This window comes from Micrasema longulum, unplaced genomic scaffold, assembly GCF_059751315.1.
Source record: "Micrasema longulum isolate JH-2025_06_02 unplaced genomic scaffold, ASM5975131v1 h1tg001914l, whole genome shotgun sequence".
Lineage (NCBI taxonomy): Eukaryota > Metazoa > Arthropoda > Insecta > Trichoptera > Brachycentridae > Micrasema > Micrasema longulum.
The window spans coordinates 211,910-232,816 of NW_028279088.1; the positions used below are offsets into that span (position 1 = coordinate 211,910).

The 20,907-nt window shown below is 32.8% G+C and overlaps 2 protein-coding genes across 2 annotated transcripts in view; one reads left to right on the top strand and one right to left on the bottom strand.

Annotated features, from left to right (window-relative positions):
* Positions 1-15,289, top strand: part of LOC148273564 (uncharacterized) — a 28,969-nt gene extending 13,680 nt beyond the window's left edge. Inside the window, exons 3-4 of the mRNA XM_088238523.1 lie at positions 1,566-1,668; positions 14,729-15,289. Of these exons, the coding sequence (XP_088094649.1) occupies positions 1,566-1,668; positions 14,729-14,879 (254 nt within the window). The 3' untranslated portion in view covers positions 14,880-15,289. The remainder of the gene's footprint in view (positions 1-1,565; positions 1,669-14,728) is intronic.
* Positions 15,281-19,403, bottom strand: LOC148273565 (uncharacterized). Its single transcript, XM_088238522.1, has 2 exons — positions 19,281-19,403; positions 15,281-16,378 (listed from the first exon to the last, which is right to left on the bottom strand). The coding sequence occupies exons 1-2, from the start codon at positions 19,336-19,338 to the stop codon at positions 15,585-15,587; spliced, it is 852 nt and encodes a 283-aa protein (XP_088094648.1). The 5' UTR covers positions 19,339-19,403; the 3' UTR covers positions 15,281-15,584.
* Between the last annotated feature and the right edge of the window lie 1,504 nt (positions 19,404-20,907).

Below are 20,907 nucleotides of genomic sequence, written 5' to 3' on the forward strand. Positions count from 1 at the left end.
ATGTGGCGTTTGCAGTGTCCGTTTTTGGCATCATTCATTTTAAAAGGTATCGGCTAGTGCTCTCAGTGTTGACATTTAAATAATAATGAAAATATCTGGTGAATGTCATTGTGGTCATTTTTCATAAACTTTTGTACAGGTATTGTATCGAAATAGTATAAAATAAAGCCACGTATATCGCGTGGTTAATAATAATTGTTGTTTGAGTTGATTTTCACACAACTGCATGAAAAATAATCATTTATAATTATATTACTTGCATATTATGTAGGCACAAATTAATTGTCATTTTTTGTAGATTTTCCATAAAATAAATCACGGCTCGCCACTGCAAGAAACGCGATATAAAATGCATAATTAAAAAATAAATAAAAGTTTAAATATACCGGTAAACTCCAGTGTAATTATAATCTTAAGAGATATTTTAATTAGTTACCGTTCGCTTCTTTTCTATTAATAAGATTTATAATTTCCTGTAAAAGAGAAATAGTATTATTAACTATACTGGTTTACGATACCGCTATTTATTTATTTCCCATTTCCTTTACTAATTAGTTTTCATATTATAATACCTTACACAAATATAATGAATGTTTTTGATATGAAATAATATTCACGCAATCATTTAATTTTACTATTGATTTTGTTTGTTCAGATGTTAATGAATACGTCTTGTGAGGCCCATCATAACGAACATGAAAATTTCTATTATTCTTGAAAAATTTTAGATGAATAAAAAAGAAATGGTGAACTCTAGACGAAGTACATGTGACTTAAACCACCCAGCACAAGTCGTAAGCCCTCTAAATACTTAGATTTTCATATTACTGTCTTAAAAAGGGTCTCTATTTTTTCTGAAATATCTGTGAAGCTTGATAAATTAAAAAATCGAATCCGGTTTTTTTTAAATGAACATTTGAATTGAAAAATTCAATACTGTTGATAACCATAGTATTTTAGAACGATGTATAGCATTTTTTTTTGTTGGAACTGCATTTCAATTAATAAAATAAGATACATTTTTTTGTTATGATTACTTTTTAAAAAACGTAACAATTGTTCTCCCGTGACTGGTAAATAAAAAAAAGTAGTCAAAACTAAAGGACGTATTTTTCCTTTTATAATTTATTTATTTTTAATTTTGCATTGTTGCATTACTTTTTACCTTGATTATAATATTACAATTTTTATATTTCAAAAAGAGGATTTTTTTGCTATTACTATAACTTTATTTTAGCTAAACTGTTGGGATCAGGAAGGATATTCTAATGTGGGCCAATCAGGAACTTCTCAGCATTTGCTCATGTGGAGAGGAAACCACTTAAAACTCTTCAGGAGAAGCCGGCCTGTTGGCAGTATTCAACAGGCCTTCCATTCCACTAGAGGAGTGTTTGGCATTTTGTTCCCTACTTTAGTTTATTTTACCAATTGCCTGCACTATATTGATCATGTATGATAATACTTCTCGTGTGAGTTCTTTATTACCTATCACCGATGGGATGTCGCAAAGATCTTCACCTAGGCTTATGTCTTTTTATAATTGATAATTATTGCTTTTTTTCTAGATTCCGGATTCGGATATCCAGATCATGGAAATGGCTATCAAGGTAGTCCTTATAATGGACCCCAGGCCAATGTCCACTCCAACCCACACCTAGTAGAAGCGACGTAAGTATTTTTGATGGCAGTATTAGTATTACACCTCAGAGTAGTTTGGTTTTTAGTTTAACAATAAACGTGTATTGGACGGTTTGGGTTCGCGCTCGCAATTCACAACCCTAGTAACTACAGCCCGTTCTATTTCTGTAATCTGTAGCGAACTTTAACACTTTAACACCTTTGACGCACCTTTGACCCCTTTAACACCTTTGACGCTCTTACTGCTGCAACCAAACATACTGCAATTCACCACAGTCGATTTTTATTTATTAAAACGTAAATATTATGTTATTAACAAACAGAACCAAGCACAGCGATAAAAGCACCCGATAAAACCGATATGCTTATGTTGTCAAACAAACAAAATGGCCGCCAATTTGTTGCTAACCAACATCGCTTGCGTTCTATGAAACATAGTGATAGGGCTTCTCTATGGGTTGAAGCATTATTACTCTGAGATTCATATGCTAGTGAATTATTTACAAGTAAATACGTTGATGATGAAATAAATATTGATTGAAAGTAGGCAATCGATTATTGTGGCTACTCACTTCTACAACACTACATAAGGCATAATGAAATATTTTTTCAATTAAAAATACATTTTAATAAAAAAATAAAAAGCAGCATTGTTAGATCATTAGAAATATTTAAAAAATACACATGTTACTTGTAATTTTGAAGAAGTATGCTCTTTTTCATAAATTAAAAAAAATAAGAAATTCGATACGTAGGTGCTATAGTAATGTCTTAAGTATGATATATATCTTAAATAACCAACTGGCCAGCGCGCAACGATCAATTGAAATTATGATCATCAATAAAATAAATTAAATATGGTATTTTTTGTGTATTAAATAATTTTGCTATGTCCTTTAATATTAATTTTAATTATCAATTAAAAAATTAAGAAAGGTGATTATTTAATGTTCAAATTAACGGGGGCTGTGGTGTGCCTTAAAAGCTTTAATGTACAAAAACATGAAAATGTTAGACATTTTGTTAAATCGTATATAATTTTATCAGCTGCACGTAAAAATGATCATACAGTAAAGATGATGAATACATTAATGACTTCACGACTGAAAACGAGATGATGATCATTTTAACCACAAACACACATATATACATTTACAAATATATAAAGGCATTAGATACTTACATCATCGTTGAGATCATGAAAAGGTTCACAATGATTTTTATTCGTAAGAATCGTGAGATGTGGATCTGCTTTCTGATGACCATTATTAAGGTCAAGCAGCCTAAGAGTTTTTTTTTTTTTTTTGTTTATTTTTCCATACTGTTACATATTATGCATGTATTAAATTACATATTTTATACATTATATTTATTAAACATTAGAAGAGAAAAAGAGAAAAAATACATATTCTAAAAATAAACATAGCCTTAAATTTGGAAAAAATGCCCACAAAGACTTAAACGTCTGAGCGTGGGCCATTCCTTTTTTATTGTTTTTGGTGATTTTTTTGGTATACAAACACAAATATGACAATGCCATTAAAAATCATACAGAAATAACAGGAAAATGACATAAACAATGTAATTAAGACAAAAAAGTTTAGAATATGCTGTTGTACGACTCTTTCACAATAGGTGTATATCTGTATTTTCCATTAGTTAGTTACATTACGGTAATGATTTATTTATTGAAACGATTTTAAATACTTTTATAATATTTTTGAACAGTAGTGGTTAATATGAAATAAGTACACAATAAACAAAAATCATGCATCCGAAATATAATAAATAAGTTTTACATTATGTCCTGTAAACCAATCCAATATAAAGATTTCAGGTCTATAAAAACCCGCCTCTTTCCAGGAATAGATGTGGTTAGTTTTCTCCATACTTTTATTCTCCATTACTAACCAACACGCGTGGGAATGCAATTTTTAACAATTTTAACTCCCGGAGCCGTGTAAACACGTGATTATATAACCATGCGTTGAGTCCCGGTCCCGTGTTTTTACGTGGTTTACCAACTGTCTAAAAAAGTGCATTTTATTGACATCTAGTGACTTTTATTAGTACTTTTTCGCTGCTGGTTTTTCACCTGAAAACACGGGACCGGTGCACAACGGGTGGTTATTATAATCATGTGTTTACACTGCAACTGCTCCGGGGTAAAAAACACAAAAAAGAAGTGAGACTCTGTGTATGTGCGAACATTTTAATATGAGGCTCTCCACAAAGGCCACTGTCGGCAAAACTATCATACAAAAATGTTTTATTAAATTTTTTTAAATAACTATCAGAAATTTAAATTCAACCCAGTATTTTCAAAATTATGACACATAAAAGTTTCTTAAAAAGAAACCCTTCACAAAGCATGAAATTTCACAAAAATGGGCCGGGCGCAGGGTAAATTCCATGTGAATTCGGCTGGTACTCAAAGTGTTAAACAAAGCATAGTACTGATACAGGGAATTAAAAATGCACATGTGAATTTGATTGTCAAATACTTTTATTTATTTATTTTATTTATTTACCTACATAAGTTTATTGTGCATTATTTGAGACATAAGTCCCAACTCCATGGGACTAAAAGTCCTGCGTTGAGATGGGACGATACTGTACGCATAACTTTGAATGTTACATAGCGTGTAACGTCATTACTTAACCTAGCCGATTATGGATTAAAAGTTTGTTAAATTCCTAGATTTCCATATTCTCAACAATTGAATCTCTGTAGAAAAAATATCTAAATTTGTAGTGTAGTGTTAACATAAATTTTTCTGCTTTTTTCTAAGTTTAAAAATGAACACGAAACGTAAAAAAAATATTAAAGGTTATATTATTATGTCATTCGAAAGATAATTTTCTGCTCTATAAGATTGTTGGCTTTTACGTTATATACATTAGTTTATATTATGACAAGCCTTCAAAATGGAATCATGTACGAAAATGAGCATTTTTGACACATTCTGTTTGCGTTCAATTGAGGGAATAAAACTTCTAAAGCTGCTCGCGAAATTAGCACAGTGTACGGTGAAGATACTATCAATTATTGACCAATTTGTTGTAAAATAATGAAACATAATATATTATTGACTAATTTGTTGTAAACTACTGAAGCAGAATACATTATTGACTAATTGTAATGAAATAAATTTAAATATCTGAAAAGAACTGGGTTGTGGTCCCGTGGTAGTATTGTGGACTCGCGGGCCAAAGGTCCGAGGTTCAAATCCCACTCTACCACAACTCGATTTCCATTTTTCCAGCACAAGTTATTTATGACTTTTAGGAAATGGTCTGAAAATTAAAATATTTGAGTTAATAATAAGATAGTGTCGTTTCAATGGTAACGGATTACATATAATAAATATGAACTAAAGAAATATGTTTATCTCTTTCTTATATTATGAATGATTACATCTGTATCGTGATTTGATCAGTTTTTTTTAAAATATAGTTAAAGGCAACGCAATATTTGCTATATCTTAGTAAGTAGTAAAGGAATAACGTGTCTATTTACTATACGTCATTGATTAAAAGTACCGGTTTCTTCAATGTGTACTTAAGTATTATGGACACTTGCTGTTAAGTATTTGAAGCGCAGCAATTATGTTGATTGAATATTGATGTATTACGAGAAATTCGTGTATGGTATACCTGAAAAGGTATGCGTATCTATTTAGGTTGGACCTACCAAGTACAAGTACTATGCATGTAACGGTTGTCTAAGGTATGATACGGCTATTTTACAAATTAATGGGACTTATTTGAAAATTACCGTTAAATTAAAGTCAGAACTCGATACATGGAAAAAAAACTGAAGAAATTACCACGAAATAACAATAAAACGAAAATAAATATGTACTCGTGTTTATCAATAATATTTTGAGTTTGCCCAAATTTTTCTAGACATGCATTGGATTCGATTCCCTGGGAGCTGTTAATATTAACATTTTTTTTTAAAATTAATTAAATTTTTTCTTCAATGTAGGTATAATTTACACGCTTATTGAAAGTCAATATATAAATAAATAAACAAAACAACACAAAGAGATAGTCAGGATTCAATAAATAATTACACATTCTAAAAATAATCAAAAAACAACAAATAAAATAATATTGTCAGTTCCATATTCTGCTCTCTTCCATGTACTCATTTAGTCCATAATAGACCTTTTTTAGAAGTACGCCTTTTACAAAAATGTTGAAAATTTTTCGCCTCAAGTTGTTCTAAATCAACCAATGATAGATCTTTGTGATAGATTTCCGATTTCTGGGAGGCCAACTCACCGATCAGGACAACTCACCGAATAGTGACGTCACGCGCGGAGTAATAAAAAAATCAAAACTTAAAAACATCGTAGCGATAATAATACGGCACAAGTGCCTTTTGCAAATCGTTAGTAGAGTGGTAAAATATGGTTAAATATTTACATGGAGATGATTTCAATTTACGGAGACTAAAGTTTGAAATGTCAGTATGAGATGTAGGTACATTCATTGCCTAATTTGTGAACAAGAGGTAGAGGTTAGTGACAAAGATAATTCGTTCCAGAAAGGTGACAATAATAATATTATAGCGCTTTAATAATAATTTAATAATAATAAATACTACCTACATAGGTATTTTTACTTACATACAGCAGAATCTAAGTTTTGTTGGTGATTTGTTTTCATTTCCAACAAAATGTACTAGAGTCGGTTATTTCACGGCCAAGAACAGAAACGTAATGGGCCAGTGAACCTACCGAAGAAGATTGTTTGATTTTTCAAATGCTTTAATACATTTTTCCTTTTGGTCAAGAGAATCTGAGAATGTTCAGAATAAACGGTCAGATTTCAAGTTTTTTGCTTCCGGAAATGAGTTTTTATGGAGCATCGTAAATTAAACTCATCTAAAAACGTTATCCCAGTAAACCAACAACATAAATAAAAGTTTTTTTATAAAGACACAAACCATTGATGGTGTTTTATGTAGGCAACTTATAAATCCATATATTTGAAAAACTCAAACTATAAAACTGACTTTTTTTAAATAAATTTTTACATTTTTACATTTTATTACATTTTTTTTTTTTGCACCACAACAGGCCAGGAGGCCTAATTACAGTGGTGAATTACATCACAGAGCACCCAGGCTTGAGAAAAATCACATTTTAATTTTTGTGTTCTCACCGGGAATCGAACCCGGAACCTTCCGTGCGTGAGTCAAGCGTCTTGACCACTACACCACGGAGGCCGCCAAACATGTGATGTCAAGTGATCAGTTTACAAAAATTTAAACAAAATATGTTGATTTGTTTAATCAGAAGCGATCCACACTTGTACTATGAATATGGATTTTTATTTTTTTATGTTTCTAAATAGCTCACATTCAACCATGTTTTGAGTATATCCAAATGTTTGTAGATAGACAGCTCTTTATTGCAAATAGGAAATCCATCCTGTCTTTGGACATACTCCAAACATTCTTAATTAAACTAACTGGATAAGAACAAGTATAAATTTAAAAAACAGTTTGCAGGCGTTGCCTAGTAGGTTCAATAATTCAGCCTGATAAATCTCACCCCCATCCATAAAGGTTTCAGCTCTTAAACTTTACAAGAGAAAACAGGCGAACGAGTTGAGGAAATGTGAATATTTAAATATAGGCAGAATGATAAATACACAGTGTGTAAAGTAGCCACTTGAACTAATGTTTTTCCCCTCTGTTGCAACAAATTTCAATATTAACAACCATCCATTTATCATATAAAATTTACTGTATTCATGCGTTTTGTGTAATTCAACTCAACACAGGACTTTGGTTTCATAGAGTTAGGGCTTGTATCTCAATAAATGTTTAAATTGATATATTGTAAATAAATAGAATAAAAAAAATAAAAAAATAACTAACTATTAAATGCCATTTTTTATAGGTAAATAATTTAACTCTATTTATTTGTATGTATATATTATAGAATTCATTTTTTCCTTGCATGTGCCTAAAAGTCATGAAGTGCTGTTTATTTAAATAAAACAAAATAAGACGAACGCTTTTTAGGAAATATTTTATATCGAATTTAATGAAATAGACAGCTACCATTAATTATTATAATATTTTTTTATTTTTTTATTAATATCCCTAGAGAGATGAGGTAGATTTTTTTCAAATTCAGGATTATGGATATTCGAGTGTTTACAGGGCTTATGACCTGTCATTGGCTGGGTTAAGTGGCCACTTTACGTACTACAACATTCCCCATTCCGCTTATTAGCGAATATCGACACAGGTAACATTTTTAGTTTTTTGTATATATGTTATTAAATGAGAAACCATTCACAAGCGTGTTGGAGCGCCATCTATGTATTGTTATTGAAGTTAAGTATTTTTAATTAGCACATAAGTATTTTTAATTGAAAAAATTCTACCTCATCTCTGTAGGGATATTAATAAAAAATATATACCTACTCCCCCTTGGGAGAAATCCAGATTTGTGTATGTACAAAATACACGTACCAAAAATAATGTTGTATTATAATATTATTTGTTTTGAATCCGCGGTTATCACAACACATGTTTTTGAAATACCTGTATTCATATTTAAATAAATACCTATGAAAGGACGTATAAATCATTGTAATGAAATCCCAGAATCGCAATAAATAACGCAATATAAGTATTCAACGAATCTCATGCTCATGTTAAAGCGTTATTTTCATTGTTATTTAAACTTCATCCGGTCGCCAAATGATTCAGGGTCCGTTGCTTTTGCGCTTCCTTTACGGACATGTTATTTAACATGCGTGATAATTTCCGTGACATAAAATCGAACACAAATAAACATAACCACGACTATTTGCCATACTTTGCGCGGAACTAAAACTGCCAATTAATCCCACAAAAAAACAGGAATAACACAATATTTTGAGTTTGTCAAAATATTAGTAGAGAAGGACTGGATTCAACTCCCTGGGGAGCTGTTTATATTAACATATTACAACAGAGATGAATAACATTTAAGATAAGGTAATATAGAAGTCTAGGCATCAACAGGGCTTATGACATGTCAATGGCTGGTTTAAGTGGCCACTTTACTAAAAACATACACTATACTATGAAGAGTGGAGAGGGAATGGGAAAGAGAAAGAAACAACTCAAATATTTAGATGGTGTCATTTCAATCTTGATTTAAATGTAAATAAAAAGGGTGTCTCTGACATTAGTGGGTAGATTATTCCGCAATCAAGATGTTCACTCGTTTTATTGATAAATAATAAAAACTAATTAATGAAGCCTATTTTACATGAATCCAAAATTCATGAATGAAATAATAAAAAAAAACTAAATTTTCTCCCCTTTTATAATTTATGAATAAAATACAGTGTTGTATTTTCAGATAAAATAATTATTTTTGTTCACGTACACACACACGTCGAAGTCCTAAATAAAGAAATCGGTTTGATTTCTAGAAAGGAGAATGTAAAATATTGATTTTAGAGGTTGTTTAAACTGCAATCTTTCATTGTTCCTTAACCGGCACCTTCAGCGAAGGACTGATCGCCCTTTCTTCGTGTAGCTAATCAAAATACGCTGCATTTGGTTTACATTGCGCAATGCATTGCCTTTTGCACCTCTGGATGATAACACACACATATATACTTAAACACTAGTGTGTTTTTCACTTTATTCAAGAAGGTACTTCTGCAAAATATACAAGTAAACAACTAATTTAAATAATTTAATTCAAATGTTTTTTTCATCGCCAACTGCTTCCTGCATATAAAAATGTTTATTTTATCCAACCTGCCTAAATTTACGATGGTTTATTCGCCGTAGTATTTTAATCGGTCATTTGAGAAACCTCATAAGTCAGTCAGTTATTATGTTGTGTGTCGTTCGTTTACCGACGTTTTGGATCGCATTACAGCGTCCATCATCGGAGTTAATGTTTTTTGTGTTGATAAATTTGTAACCTTATGTACTTAGGATTTGTACCGTCTCGCAGTCGTTTGCTGTCTACAGCTCGTTAGTTAGAAATTAGTAATCATTACTGTGTCCATTTCACAGTCTTCGTTTTGACGTGATTTTTAGGATGATTTTAATCGCATCCCACACCTTTGTTCATATTGTTGGGATTTTTGTTAATCTCGATTGTTACCAATCGAGTTTGGTGACTCTTTAGTCTTTGAAAAATTATCAGCCGGAAGGAAAACTTATAACCCGTTTCTATGTGTTGTCTGCGTGCAATTTTTTCTTTCGTATTTTTTCTGGTAGTCCACCCAATGTATACCTTGGGATAGTTTGAACAATTAAGCTTGTAAATACCTTTGTTTTCAAAAGGGTCCCGGTCCTTCGCGGGTTTTAGAAAATCTCTTATTTTGTAAATGTACCGGAAACGGTTTTGATGGCACGTTTTTTAAGAATTTTGGAAATTCTATTCGTAACATTCTTTACATTTGGCAAACAACCTATGCCTTTATATTAGGGAAATATCACATACTACGAATACCGATAAAACTATATGAAACGGATTAAGAATAACTAATCGTATTTTTAAAATCAATATGGATATTATGGAGAAATGTTTTCATATATAAATGTAAAAATAAAATTCAATAAAAATACGTTCGCAGAAAAACGCGACGTGTTTGTCCTTGGTTGTTGTGACGTCAAGATTCATGATATTGTTTTACACAAATTTTGACGGCTACGAACAAAAAAACACGAATTGTGACGTGTTAGGGGCGTGGCCGATGGAATCACCGTTTTTGCGGGAATTCAAAATTACAAATTTAAAAGTATTTTTTATGCTACTAATAATTCGGAATTTTTGTTTCTTGGACTTTTATTACTTTAAAAGTGTAAAAAAAAAACAACCTGATATTTCCCTATTGTCGTTGGTATAATTATATGTCTTGTTTGTACTTGACATGGAAGTTATTCTATTCAAAATATTCTTCTTGTAATATCTGTTTCTTTCTAACTCTTTCGTTAAAATATTTCATTCACCTCTTAAGTTCGTTTCCTTATAAATACGAGTTGAGACCCAGTTTTTATGACGGATGGTGGTGAGAGATAGATTGAAGATACTGATTGGTATGCGTTGGCTTACTATAAACATTATGATCCAAGCCACTGTCTTGTGTTTTCTTGTAACTTCCACATCAAGGAAGGACCAAGTCTTAGTCCTAGAAGTCTAAAATGAAAGTTGTGACATCATCATCATTCCATGTATTTACAAAGAGCCTCCATGCATCTATATCGGTTGCCAGCTTCTGTGCGTTCTTCCAAGTCAGGTTCGCGTCCCGTAGTTCTAACATAAACTGCCGACGATCAGTCAGCAGCGGATGTCCAGGACATCGAGAACCTGATGCCTTGTAAAGTAGGCAAGCGCGGTTAGGGTTCTCAGGAGGCATTTGCAGTACATGGCTAAGCCAACCGTATCGCCTCCGCTTGATAACAGTTATATAATTATTTTATTCCTTACAAAGTCAAACCACCGCTCACCTAAAAATCTTTTGAGACACTTATGCTCAAAGCTCAGTATTTTGAGCCTTGGTGAGGTACCATGATTCGCATCTGTAGAGGAGAATAGGTATTATGTAAGTGTTATATAGGTGGCATTTGGTTGTCACTGAGTAATGCGATCTCCAGACAGCCTTCATACTGTTGACAGGGCACCTGCTACTCCTAGCTGCACTTCCAGTTCATTTCGAAAGCTGCCATTTTCTGTAACATATATGTAAGGTGACATCATTAAGACCTTTCTTTCCAGTTCCTTGATGATAAGCATATACTGCAGGAGTATTGTCGTTATAGTTGTGAATGCGCACAATAATTGACAGCGCCGTGGCGCGGTTGGTTAAACGGCTAACTGTGAAACTGGCGTCGCGGGTTCGATTCCCGCCAGTTGCAAGAAAGGAATCCAATAAAGATTTTTTCTCAATTGATCTGGGTGATGTGGTGTATTTTTCACAGCTTCCTTCCATATCCTTTCTTTCCTACCTGCTGACAAGCTTCTGAAATAGAGGCTTAGCGGGTTATTCCTTTAAAAATAAAATAAAAAAATAAAAAAATGGACAGCGAAAGAACGGATAAAAAAATCTACGATGTGAATGTTGATGGATGCAGATGACGAGGAAGAATGAGAAAAACATGGCACGATCAAGTTTATCAAATAATTGAAGATGGACGTGTCAAGAGTAGGATTAATCGGCGTGCGTGCATGAGAAGATGTATGAATGTAGAGGAAGCGAGGTCTGTATGCAAAGACAGAGTGATATGGCGTTCTATTCTCTCTGCCTACCCCTATGTGGAAGTGGCATGATGGTTTGTTTATTTGTTTTGTTTGTTACCTCCTACTTTTGGGTCCTTCTGGCATAATTTAATGACTGCGTACAGTTTCTCAAAAAAAAAGAAATTAGCTCTGCCGTTCCCATAAAGATACGACTCCTATATATTTTTATACGGTCATCAGCTTCTGCGCACATTTTAATATCTTCCTGGGCCTCGATTATGATGGGAAGATAAAAATTATCTTTAAATTTATCTACAAAGTAAAATCAAGTTTTTTGTATGAAAAATATAATATGTTTGCATTTTTTTTCTTAACATGTTAAATTACCGGTCACCGACGAAGAAACTTTAAATTTTCAAAAAAATATTTACACTTTCGTGCATATATATCGATATTAGTTTATACCGTCTCAAATATACAGATGAAGATAGCCGTTCATAATCGCGGCCCTGTTATTATAATAATTATTTATTTTAGCAGATAACAAGTTAAAAATCACATACGGAGTACTCACAATGTCAATTGTCAATTGCGTTCAGTGAAGTAATAACATGACAGTGACTTGTGGGTTATGGCCATTGACTGGCAAGTCGACCATGATCAATTTGTGTGACTAAAATTACGTGGATTCTTACGGAACGACATGCGTTTTAAGAAAAAGCAACCGAATTTAAAAAAAGTCAAATCCGCCGAAACCCTGACTTACGGGGTTTTTCAAATGACCAAATCATTTGTTGACGACATTGACGATACCTTGTTCGAAGAAAACATTGTTTTTCGACCTCAGAGGCTCCATTTTATTATTTATAGTTCGTGTTTGTGACAACTAACCGCAAATTATCATAGTGAGGAATATCCTAATCTGACCATTATGTCATTATTCCACGACGTGGCTGGTTCTCTCGCAACCAGTTTTTATATTGCCCAAGTCAACAAACCGTCATACCTGACATGTTGACATCGCCTGATTGTTTACAAATAATAAATAATATTTAACGGCGGTGCGTACCATTGATTCTGAAAAATGTTTCGAATAATAATTTTGAGATGTTCCGATTTTTCGTGTACAAAATATAGCCGCTGTAGGTCAAGCACGAAACCCATCGAATTCATGTTCACAAAACCAAATAAATGTACCGGTTTCACCTAGTTATTTATGTGATTATATAAATCAATATTATCGCTATCACCTTTACTTTCCGCTCCTTATGGTGCATAGAGCATTGCATTAGTACACCAACCGCAGCGTATTTTGATCTTACACGAACAAAAGATGATTAGTTTCACCTACGCTTCAGATGCCAGTCCAGAGACTATGAAAATATACTAGTGTAAAATTTTTATTTTAAATAAATATTTTACATCAACCATACTGGGATTCTAACCCGAAACTTCTTGCATGGTAAGCAAATGCGCTGACTATTACACCACTAGGCAATTCAATACTTAATCTACAAAGAATTAGAAATTAATCTTAGTAATTAAAATATAATCTGAATCTAATCCTTAATTTACACTATGCACATGAGGTATTATTTTATTTTATTGTGGTGTTCTTTTTTATTTTTTTATTTGTACTTTTGTCTCATCATGTATTCCCTTTGTAAACTTTGTTACTTTTAAAACATATTAAATAAAAATAAAAAAAACAAATAAATTATAACCAAAAAAAAAAAAATGAATAAACTACATGTCAACTTCAAAATAATTAAGTTCTAATCTAAATGAGTAAAATCTTTTAATTTATGTTTAATCAAGGTGGATTTTTAAATATTTTATCAAAATAAAAAAAAAACTAATTCTCAGTGTTAATTGGTCAGATAAGTCTGACCAATTTAACGCTTTAACCGTCTAGCGAGCATTTTCAGTCTATAATACCAATCGGTAAAATAAACAAGCAAAAGAGTGTAGATAGGGGAAGAGAGATTTTTTCAAAATACTTTATTTTGTGTATTTTTACTAAGAAAAAAAAATGTGTGTAAAAACCTACTTAAGAAGGCAGAGCTTATTTTATTTTTATTTATTTATTTTAAAACCAACACAGTCATGGTAATAAACAATACATAAAGAATTACAACAAATACCAAGACCAATTATGGGTTTCATGTAGGAACAAAAATATAAAAAAACAAAACGTAGTTTCGCTAGGGGTTCGTTCGTTAGGGGTGGGATGTGAAAATAGGGAAGCAAGAGAGGAAGAAGAAATAGTAAGTAAATATAAAACAATGAAAAAAAATGTATTTAAATGTACACATACAAATTACATACATATACATACACATAGACATACACATCCATATATATATATATATACATATACACACATGAACATGCATATATATGTATATATACACATAAATACACACATGAACATATACGCATAAACTAATGCACATACTTTCGCGTACATATATGTAATTAATAATAAAATAATTAATACTAATAAGTTAATCGATAAAAAAATAGTACACTTATGACGTCTCTATCGCAATTTTGATATATTTTTTAAAACGGTATTTTCTTTCGTTTAAATGATCTATCGCGCAATTTTTTTTATCATATGACGAGCATACTCTATAAATGTATTAATTTTTACCCAGATTCGATTGTTGAAGAGATGTTGAAAAAAGATGATTGAGTCTACTATTAAACCTGGGTATTCTAAATTTTATTAGTGATAATAGTTCAGTTATGACTTGTCATTGCGTAATATTCACTTAATAAATTCCATAGAGAGTCAGTCTATAGGATCGAACCACCATCTAAAATTCAGTTTTTTAAACTTTAATTATATTTTTATTTATTTTCAGATTGTTCAATCGATTCGGAGATGATGGAGGAGTATCGGGCATAGGAGTATCGGGAACGTCTACCGGAGGCAATGGTGTTTTCTCAGGATCATCGTCAACAGTGGATTCTGATGGAAAAGTGCACTTCTCAACCCATACTGGCAAATTCTAGGCCATATGGTTCCTTGCGCCCTTTCACTACGTGCTTATACTACAAATTCAGACAATTGCTCGCCTAAAATTGCCTATTAAATAATAATAAAATTTGAAAAAGCAGAACCTGTATATTTAAATTAAGAACCAATTTGCATTAGAATTTGTGGATTTGTTTTGCGTTTAAATAAAAAAATATTTTTAAATATTGCACAGATATTAGTTAGGGCCAAATGATTAAAAAAGTGATAAAATAAAAATGTTTACTTGTAACAAACCAAATGTAGAGTTTATTGATAAAATATCGTTATGTTAAGTTATTTTTAAGTATTTTTTTAGATTTCTGCTATGCAGCTATCGGTGGTTTATAGATTTTTGGGTAATCTTGTTTTTTTTTTTGATTTTGAAATAAATAAACGATTACAGCGACTACTGTCTTTTATTTTTCGTATAAATAATACAATGAAGACAAGATCAAAATATAAAATGGACTAGGTATTGAAAATTTTTGTTTAATAAAGCCAATACTGTTATTTTCTGGAATGTTGTTATTATATTTTTGCATATTTCTCAGATACAACCTACAAAACATAGGATTTTTTAAAAATCCAAATGTAAAAAATACAAGCATTAAAAGACATTGAATCCGTTGTAAAACCTAAGAGTTTTACCTTCAAAACATGCCTATGAATATTTACTCTGAAATAAAATATTGATTACTGTTTTATTGGCTATTATTATCATCTTTCGGCTGGGCTCTGAATTGAAGTCCGTCAGGAAGTTCCAGTGGTGGCCTAAGTTCATTGGGATTAGGGTAGGAATACCCTTCTCCTTCTTGAGGCGCAGGGGCGGGAGCCGGTACCGCATCCACCACCACTGAGTCTCCTATACTGCTCAGTCCAGGCTGCTGGATGTTCACGAAACCATTGTTGCTTCCAGTATAGACTGAAGGCGCGGGCACGGGGGTTTCAATCCGTTGGTAATTGTAATTGTTGGGAAACAGTTCATTTAAGAAAGGAAATTTGCCCGGATAATTGCCGGGATAATTGCCGGGGTATTGTGGGAATATATTGTTTCCTCCCGGGTATCCGATTGAATTCGTTCCGTGGTAGTTTGGAAACTGTCCGTTTCCTGAGAACACGCCGGCTATTTTGTTGAAAAGAGGCCAGAGGATTTTTTCGGATGGTAGAAATCTGTTCAAGTCGTTTTGATAGTTGTATCCGTTAGTATTCTGGGGCACGTAGGTAGGTCTCGGTATATATCCTTGATCGGGAACTGGATAAGGTCTCTGGACTACGATGGGGTACACCGGTCTAGGCCGTACCGAGACAGTGTCCGGGATGACAGGCTCCGGGTCCCTGTAGATGGGCCGAGTGGATATGCCCGGACGGGGATAGTCGTACCCTTGAGAGTTGTCCTGCGGTTGCCAGTATACGGGGGCGGGTCTGGTCTGTACTCCGTGTTTTAAGTTAAACAGCTCTGACACATCTCTCGGGACTCGCAGATGACTGCATTTCGCTGAAATCGAAAAAAAACCCATTAATATTTTTACGGACTATGGGTAAAAGAAGAAATACTGAAACAAAAAATAAAAACGATTTCAGCGGTGCCATTCTGAACCGATCTCGCGGCCGTAGAAAACACGTTTATCTCGCGTATTTAGTGTTTTCTACGTCCACGAGAATGTTTTGTTTTTTTTTTTTGCACCACAACAGGCCAGGAAGCCCAATTACAGTGGTTAATTACATCACAGAACACCCAGGCTTAAGAAAAATCACATTTGATTTTTGTGTTCTCACTGGGAATCGAACCCGGAACCTTCCGTGTGTGAGTCAAGCGTCTTGACCACTACACCACGGAAGCCGCCACGTTTGGAAGAAGGTATAAAAAGAGAAAATGTATTTGTATTGCAACAACAGTAAATAACGTTTTTGAACAAATATATTTTTCAACAATGTTTGAGTATGTCCAACCATCTGGACCCATTTTCCGATCGTGAGTTATTTACAAATCAACAATGTTTGATTGTGTCCAAATGCTTGCAGACTGGCTGGATTTCCTCCCTAGCGAGTTATTCATATTTAAATTTATTTCAACAGAGAGGGAAAACATTATTGAGAGGGGAATATGGATGTCTAGGCATTTGGAGCGTGCGGCCGCGGTCTCAATTCGGAACTAACACTATATTCCTTCACTGTCATACTGGGAAATTAGAAAAAGGTGATTATGCTGACCATGTGTATTTGATTGATCACAAATTGACAATACTGCAGTTAGGGGTACAATGAAAGCTTTGGAAGTTTCTTTGTTTTGTTATTTCCACGGTTTGATTGTAAAGAAATATTAAATTTTCGCTTAATTAGTTAAAAACATGATATTGATATGCGAAACTTAAGAAAGACTCGAGTCTTTATAAACAGTTTCGGGAAAGGGGTGGATGCTTTCACTGTAGGCATTTACAGGGCATATGACCTGTCATTAGCTGGTTTAAGTGGCCACTTTAGACACTGTGTAATATTCACCATTCTGCCCATGTTTCAACATCCATATTTCCTCAACCTTTCCATCTGTTGATTTTGACTTTGCGAAGTCAATATTCCCTTCTCAATAATGTTTTCCCTCTGTGTTGAAATAAATTGAAAATATATTTTTATTGAAATTTATTATTACGGAGAGGGAAAACCTTATGATTTATTTATTTTTCCGTGTTTTTTATTTATCTACATTAACAATAATATTATTATAAATTTAAAAATAGCATCCATTTTCTCAGACTTAATAAGTTATTTTGGTCCATTTATTATTTATGCTATTGTGATAATATTCCAATAATTACTAAAAAGAAATTAGTGCTTATTTTTAAACAATTTTTTAATGCATCCAAATAAATGTATTCCCTTTTAAAATAAACCGCGACATCTGTTGAAACCTTTTCAAACTAATTATATATTTTCACAAAACCTTGACAAAGTTAGTTCATAATTGACGATTGGTTAATACGATTGAAAAAAAAAATCATATGAAACCTTTTAAAACACCCAACGGTTTTTGTAGGTTTATTATATTTAGTTTCGATAATTGAACTCTTAACTTATTTTATCACTGAGAAATATATATTTTTACATTGATATAAGACACCTGGAGCCGCCAAGTAATTTTTCTTTTTAAAATTTTTATTATCTATCCGTCATTTTACTATTTTTACGGAATATTATGATTTTTGTATAAATAATAAGGAAACACGCAAGTTTTATAATTCAAAGAAGTTGGAATCGAATACAATAATTATTATCAGCCAACGATAAAAATTAGCCTAATATTCCCTTGTAAAACTTAGTCGTCCATAGGAACACAGTCGGTGGATTTGCTTGTTCTTGATTTTGGGTATTTCAAACATTTTTTTTTGTCCTGAACCCAAGTAAAAAGTAATTTTTAAGCTTTATCTCTATTCAATATTTTTTTTTCTCAAAATAAGTATTTGCTTACTAAAAAAGTCTCATCTTTCTATTTTTAAAGATAAAATTTCTATTCGCTTATCAATTAATCCTACGGATACAACAAATACGTAAACATTATATTTGTAAGGACTTGGAGGTTTATTACGTTACTTTTTTAAACTTTATATTAATTTTATCCATTATTTACTTTTGCGCCATAAAAGCTCAAAAGAAACAAAAACAGCGCTGAATCAGAGCATAGAGCTTCTTGGCTTGAGTAAACTCAGATTGAATTTTTGTAATCCCAAAGGAAATCGAACCCGAAACCCTGCATGCGTGAGGCTAGCCTCTTTGCCATTACAAGACGGAAGTTTCACTTTATTATTGAATTATTTAGAGTTCAAACTGATATATTTTTATATTCTTTATTAACGCATTCCAAACCGTATAAAAATTGTCCGAATCACGAAATTTTATCAAATAACACATTTGAAAAAGTTTTTGAATAATTGAAGAACATAGAATATTTATATAAATATGTAGTGAGATCGAAGATGTGGTTAGGTGGGGAAGGCAACGGAGTATGCACATGTGAGGAGAATAGAGCCACCTAGACTCCCTCACATTGCATCGCACGGCTAATCCCAAGGTAGACGACCCCCAGGGAGACCACCAAAGAGATGGATCGTCAGTTGGGAATCGACTTCTCAGGAGGCTAATCCTCCTTGAGAAACAGCCCGCAAGGTCTACACGAAGAAGAAAAAGAAGTGTATATTATAATCACATGCGAGTCACACGCGAAAGAACATATTTTTCCATCATACTATCAATTACTCAAGGAAGATACGTCGAATTCAGATGGTTACACGGATTTTTTTTTCATATGATAAAAATAACGTAGATATTAAAAATCAAATATCACTAAGGCACATTTTTTTCACTTAAACAAAGCTCAAAGTTTTACAAAGCTCTTTTAACATTACCTGCAACAAAGAAAACAGCTAACAAGTAAAAGCTTTTCATTGTTCTAACAATGAGCATACAGCTCGTTCACCGAATTTTCACACAACTCATACTGACTATTCCCAGCACCTTCTCTAGGTTATATAGAATCCCAATATTTGCTTTGCAGAACAAATCCTTGAAACAACGTGCATTGTTTGTCTAGTATTGAAGGATTGACTAATACAGTTCCTTCTATTTGACTGGCTGGCTGTCATGTCTCCCACCTTCTGAGATAAGATTCGGATACTGAAATAAATGTTAACTAAATACGATGAGGTTTGTTTTCTTACTGGGCTTGTCACGTGTTATTGGCCAATAGTCAATAGGAAAATGAGTAATTTTGGTACTAAGCCTGGGAAAACTTTAGAGTCGACGCTAACACCTCTTGCACACAAAATGGTTTCGTAATGCGAGTACCTTGCATTGAAAAAGTGGGCATCTTAAATTAAAGTAATAAAGAATGTAAAAAAAAACTATTTAAATTATTTGACTAGATTCAGAATGCGTGCTGTTTCAGAAGTAAATAATTTAAAACCGTGAAATTGCACACATTGACGACTTTTTATTTGTCGATATTATTGGTAAATGACGACAAACTCATACGATATAAATACATATTATGTATAGATATATCTCTAAAGTACTCGTATACATCACCAAAGTTTCTACAAGAAAAAAACCTCAAATCTATTTTCACATGTGTCCTTTAGAGGTAACTCGGTGTCTGCAGATTTAAAAAAATCTTCATTCTAAAAATTGACAGACAACTTGGATGTAGTACATCATCAGGAATATAACGAGTGACAACGTCTCTTTGTGGCTCCGAAGCTCTAAATCTGGTTACCCAATTTTCAATTAACTATATTTAAGGCGCTTCACTTGTTAGGCGAATATTGTAACGATTACAGAACTTACGCCCAGCTGCAGTAAGCGAAAAATTGCTCGTTATATAGGCCTCGATAGTGAACGCACGCGTCTTTTCCGATCAACAATCTATGGCAAATAAAAAAATCCGCAGTACCTGCAATTAGTTTTTTAAGATTGAAATATTAAATTTTCCACCGGACACTCTGAATTAGTCTTTATTGAACGCGGCCCTTCACTTGGCTCAGGACTCAGGACCGTGAGGAATGGAGGCTTAGTGCCAGATATCCTTGGAGACTACGACGTTCCACATTCAGTAAGACGAGGATAAAGAAGAAGAATCTAAAGACAGTATCACGCACTAAACATCTACAGAACCCTGACCTATTGAGTAGTCATTTGAAATATTACATGTCATTAACATTAATTTCAATAAAGGTAATACTATTTGTTTGTAAGAAGGAATGTACTACTTACATAGAAATTTTCATCGTGAAAAATCAATATTTATTTTTTAGTGGTGAATCCCACACCAAAACATTATTGGAGAATAAAATATGATCAAAATTTCAATTTTCACCGTCCAACGTTTATGTCCGGGCGGATTAAGAATACAGTTCAGCGTACGAAACACAACTGCATTCCTGGACGAGTGCTTTCGACTCCATGGCTACTCTTAGGTTAAATTCCCGAATAAGGATAAGTCCGTAGTGTTTGGCGCATTCGCCTACCATGCTCGAG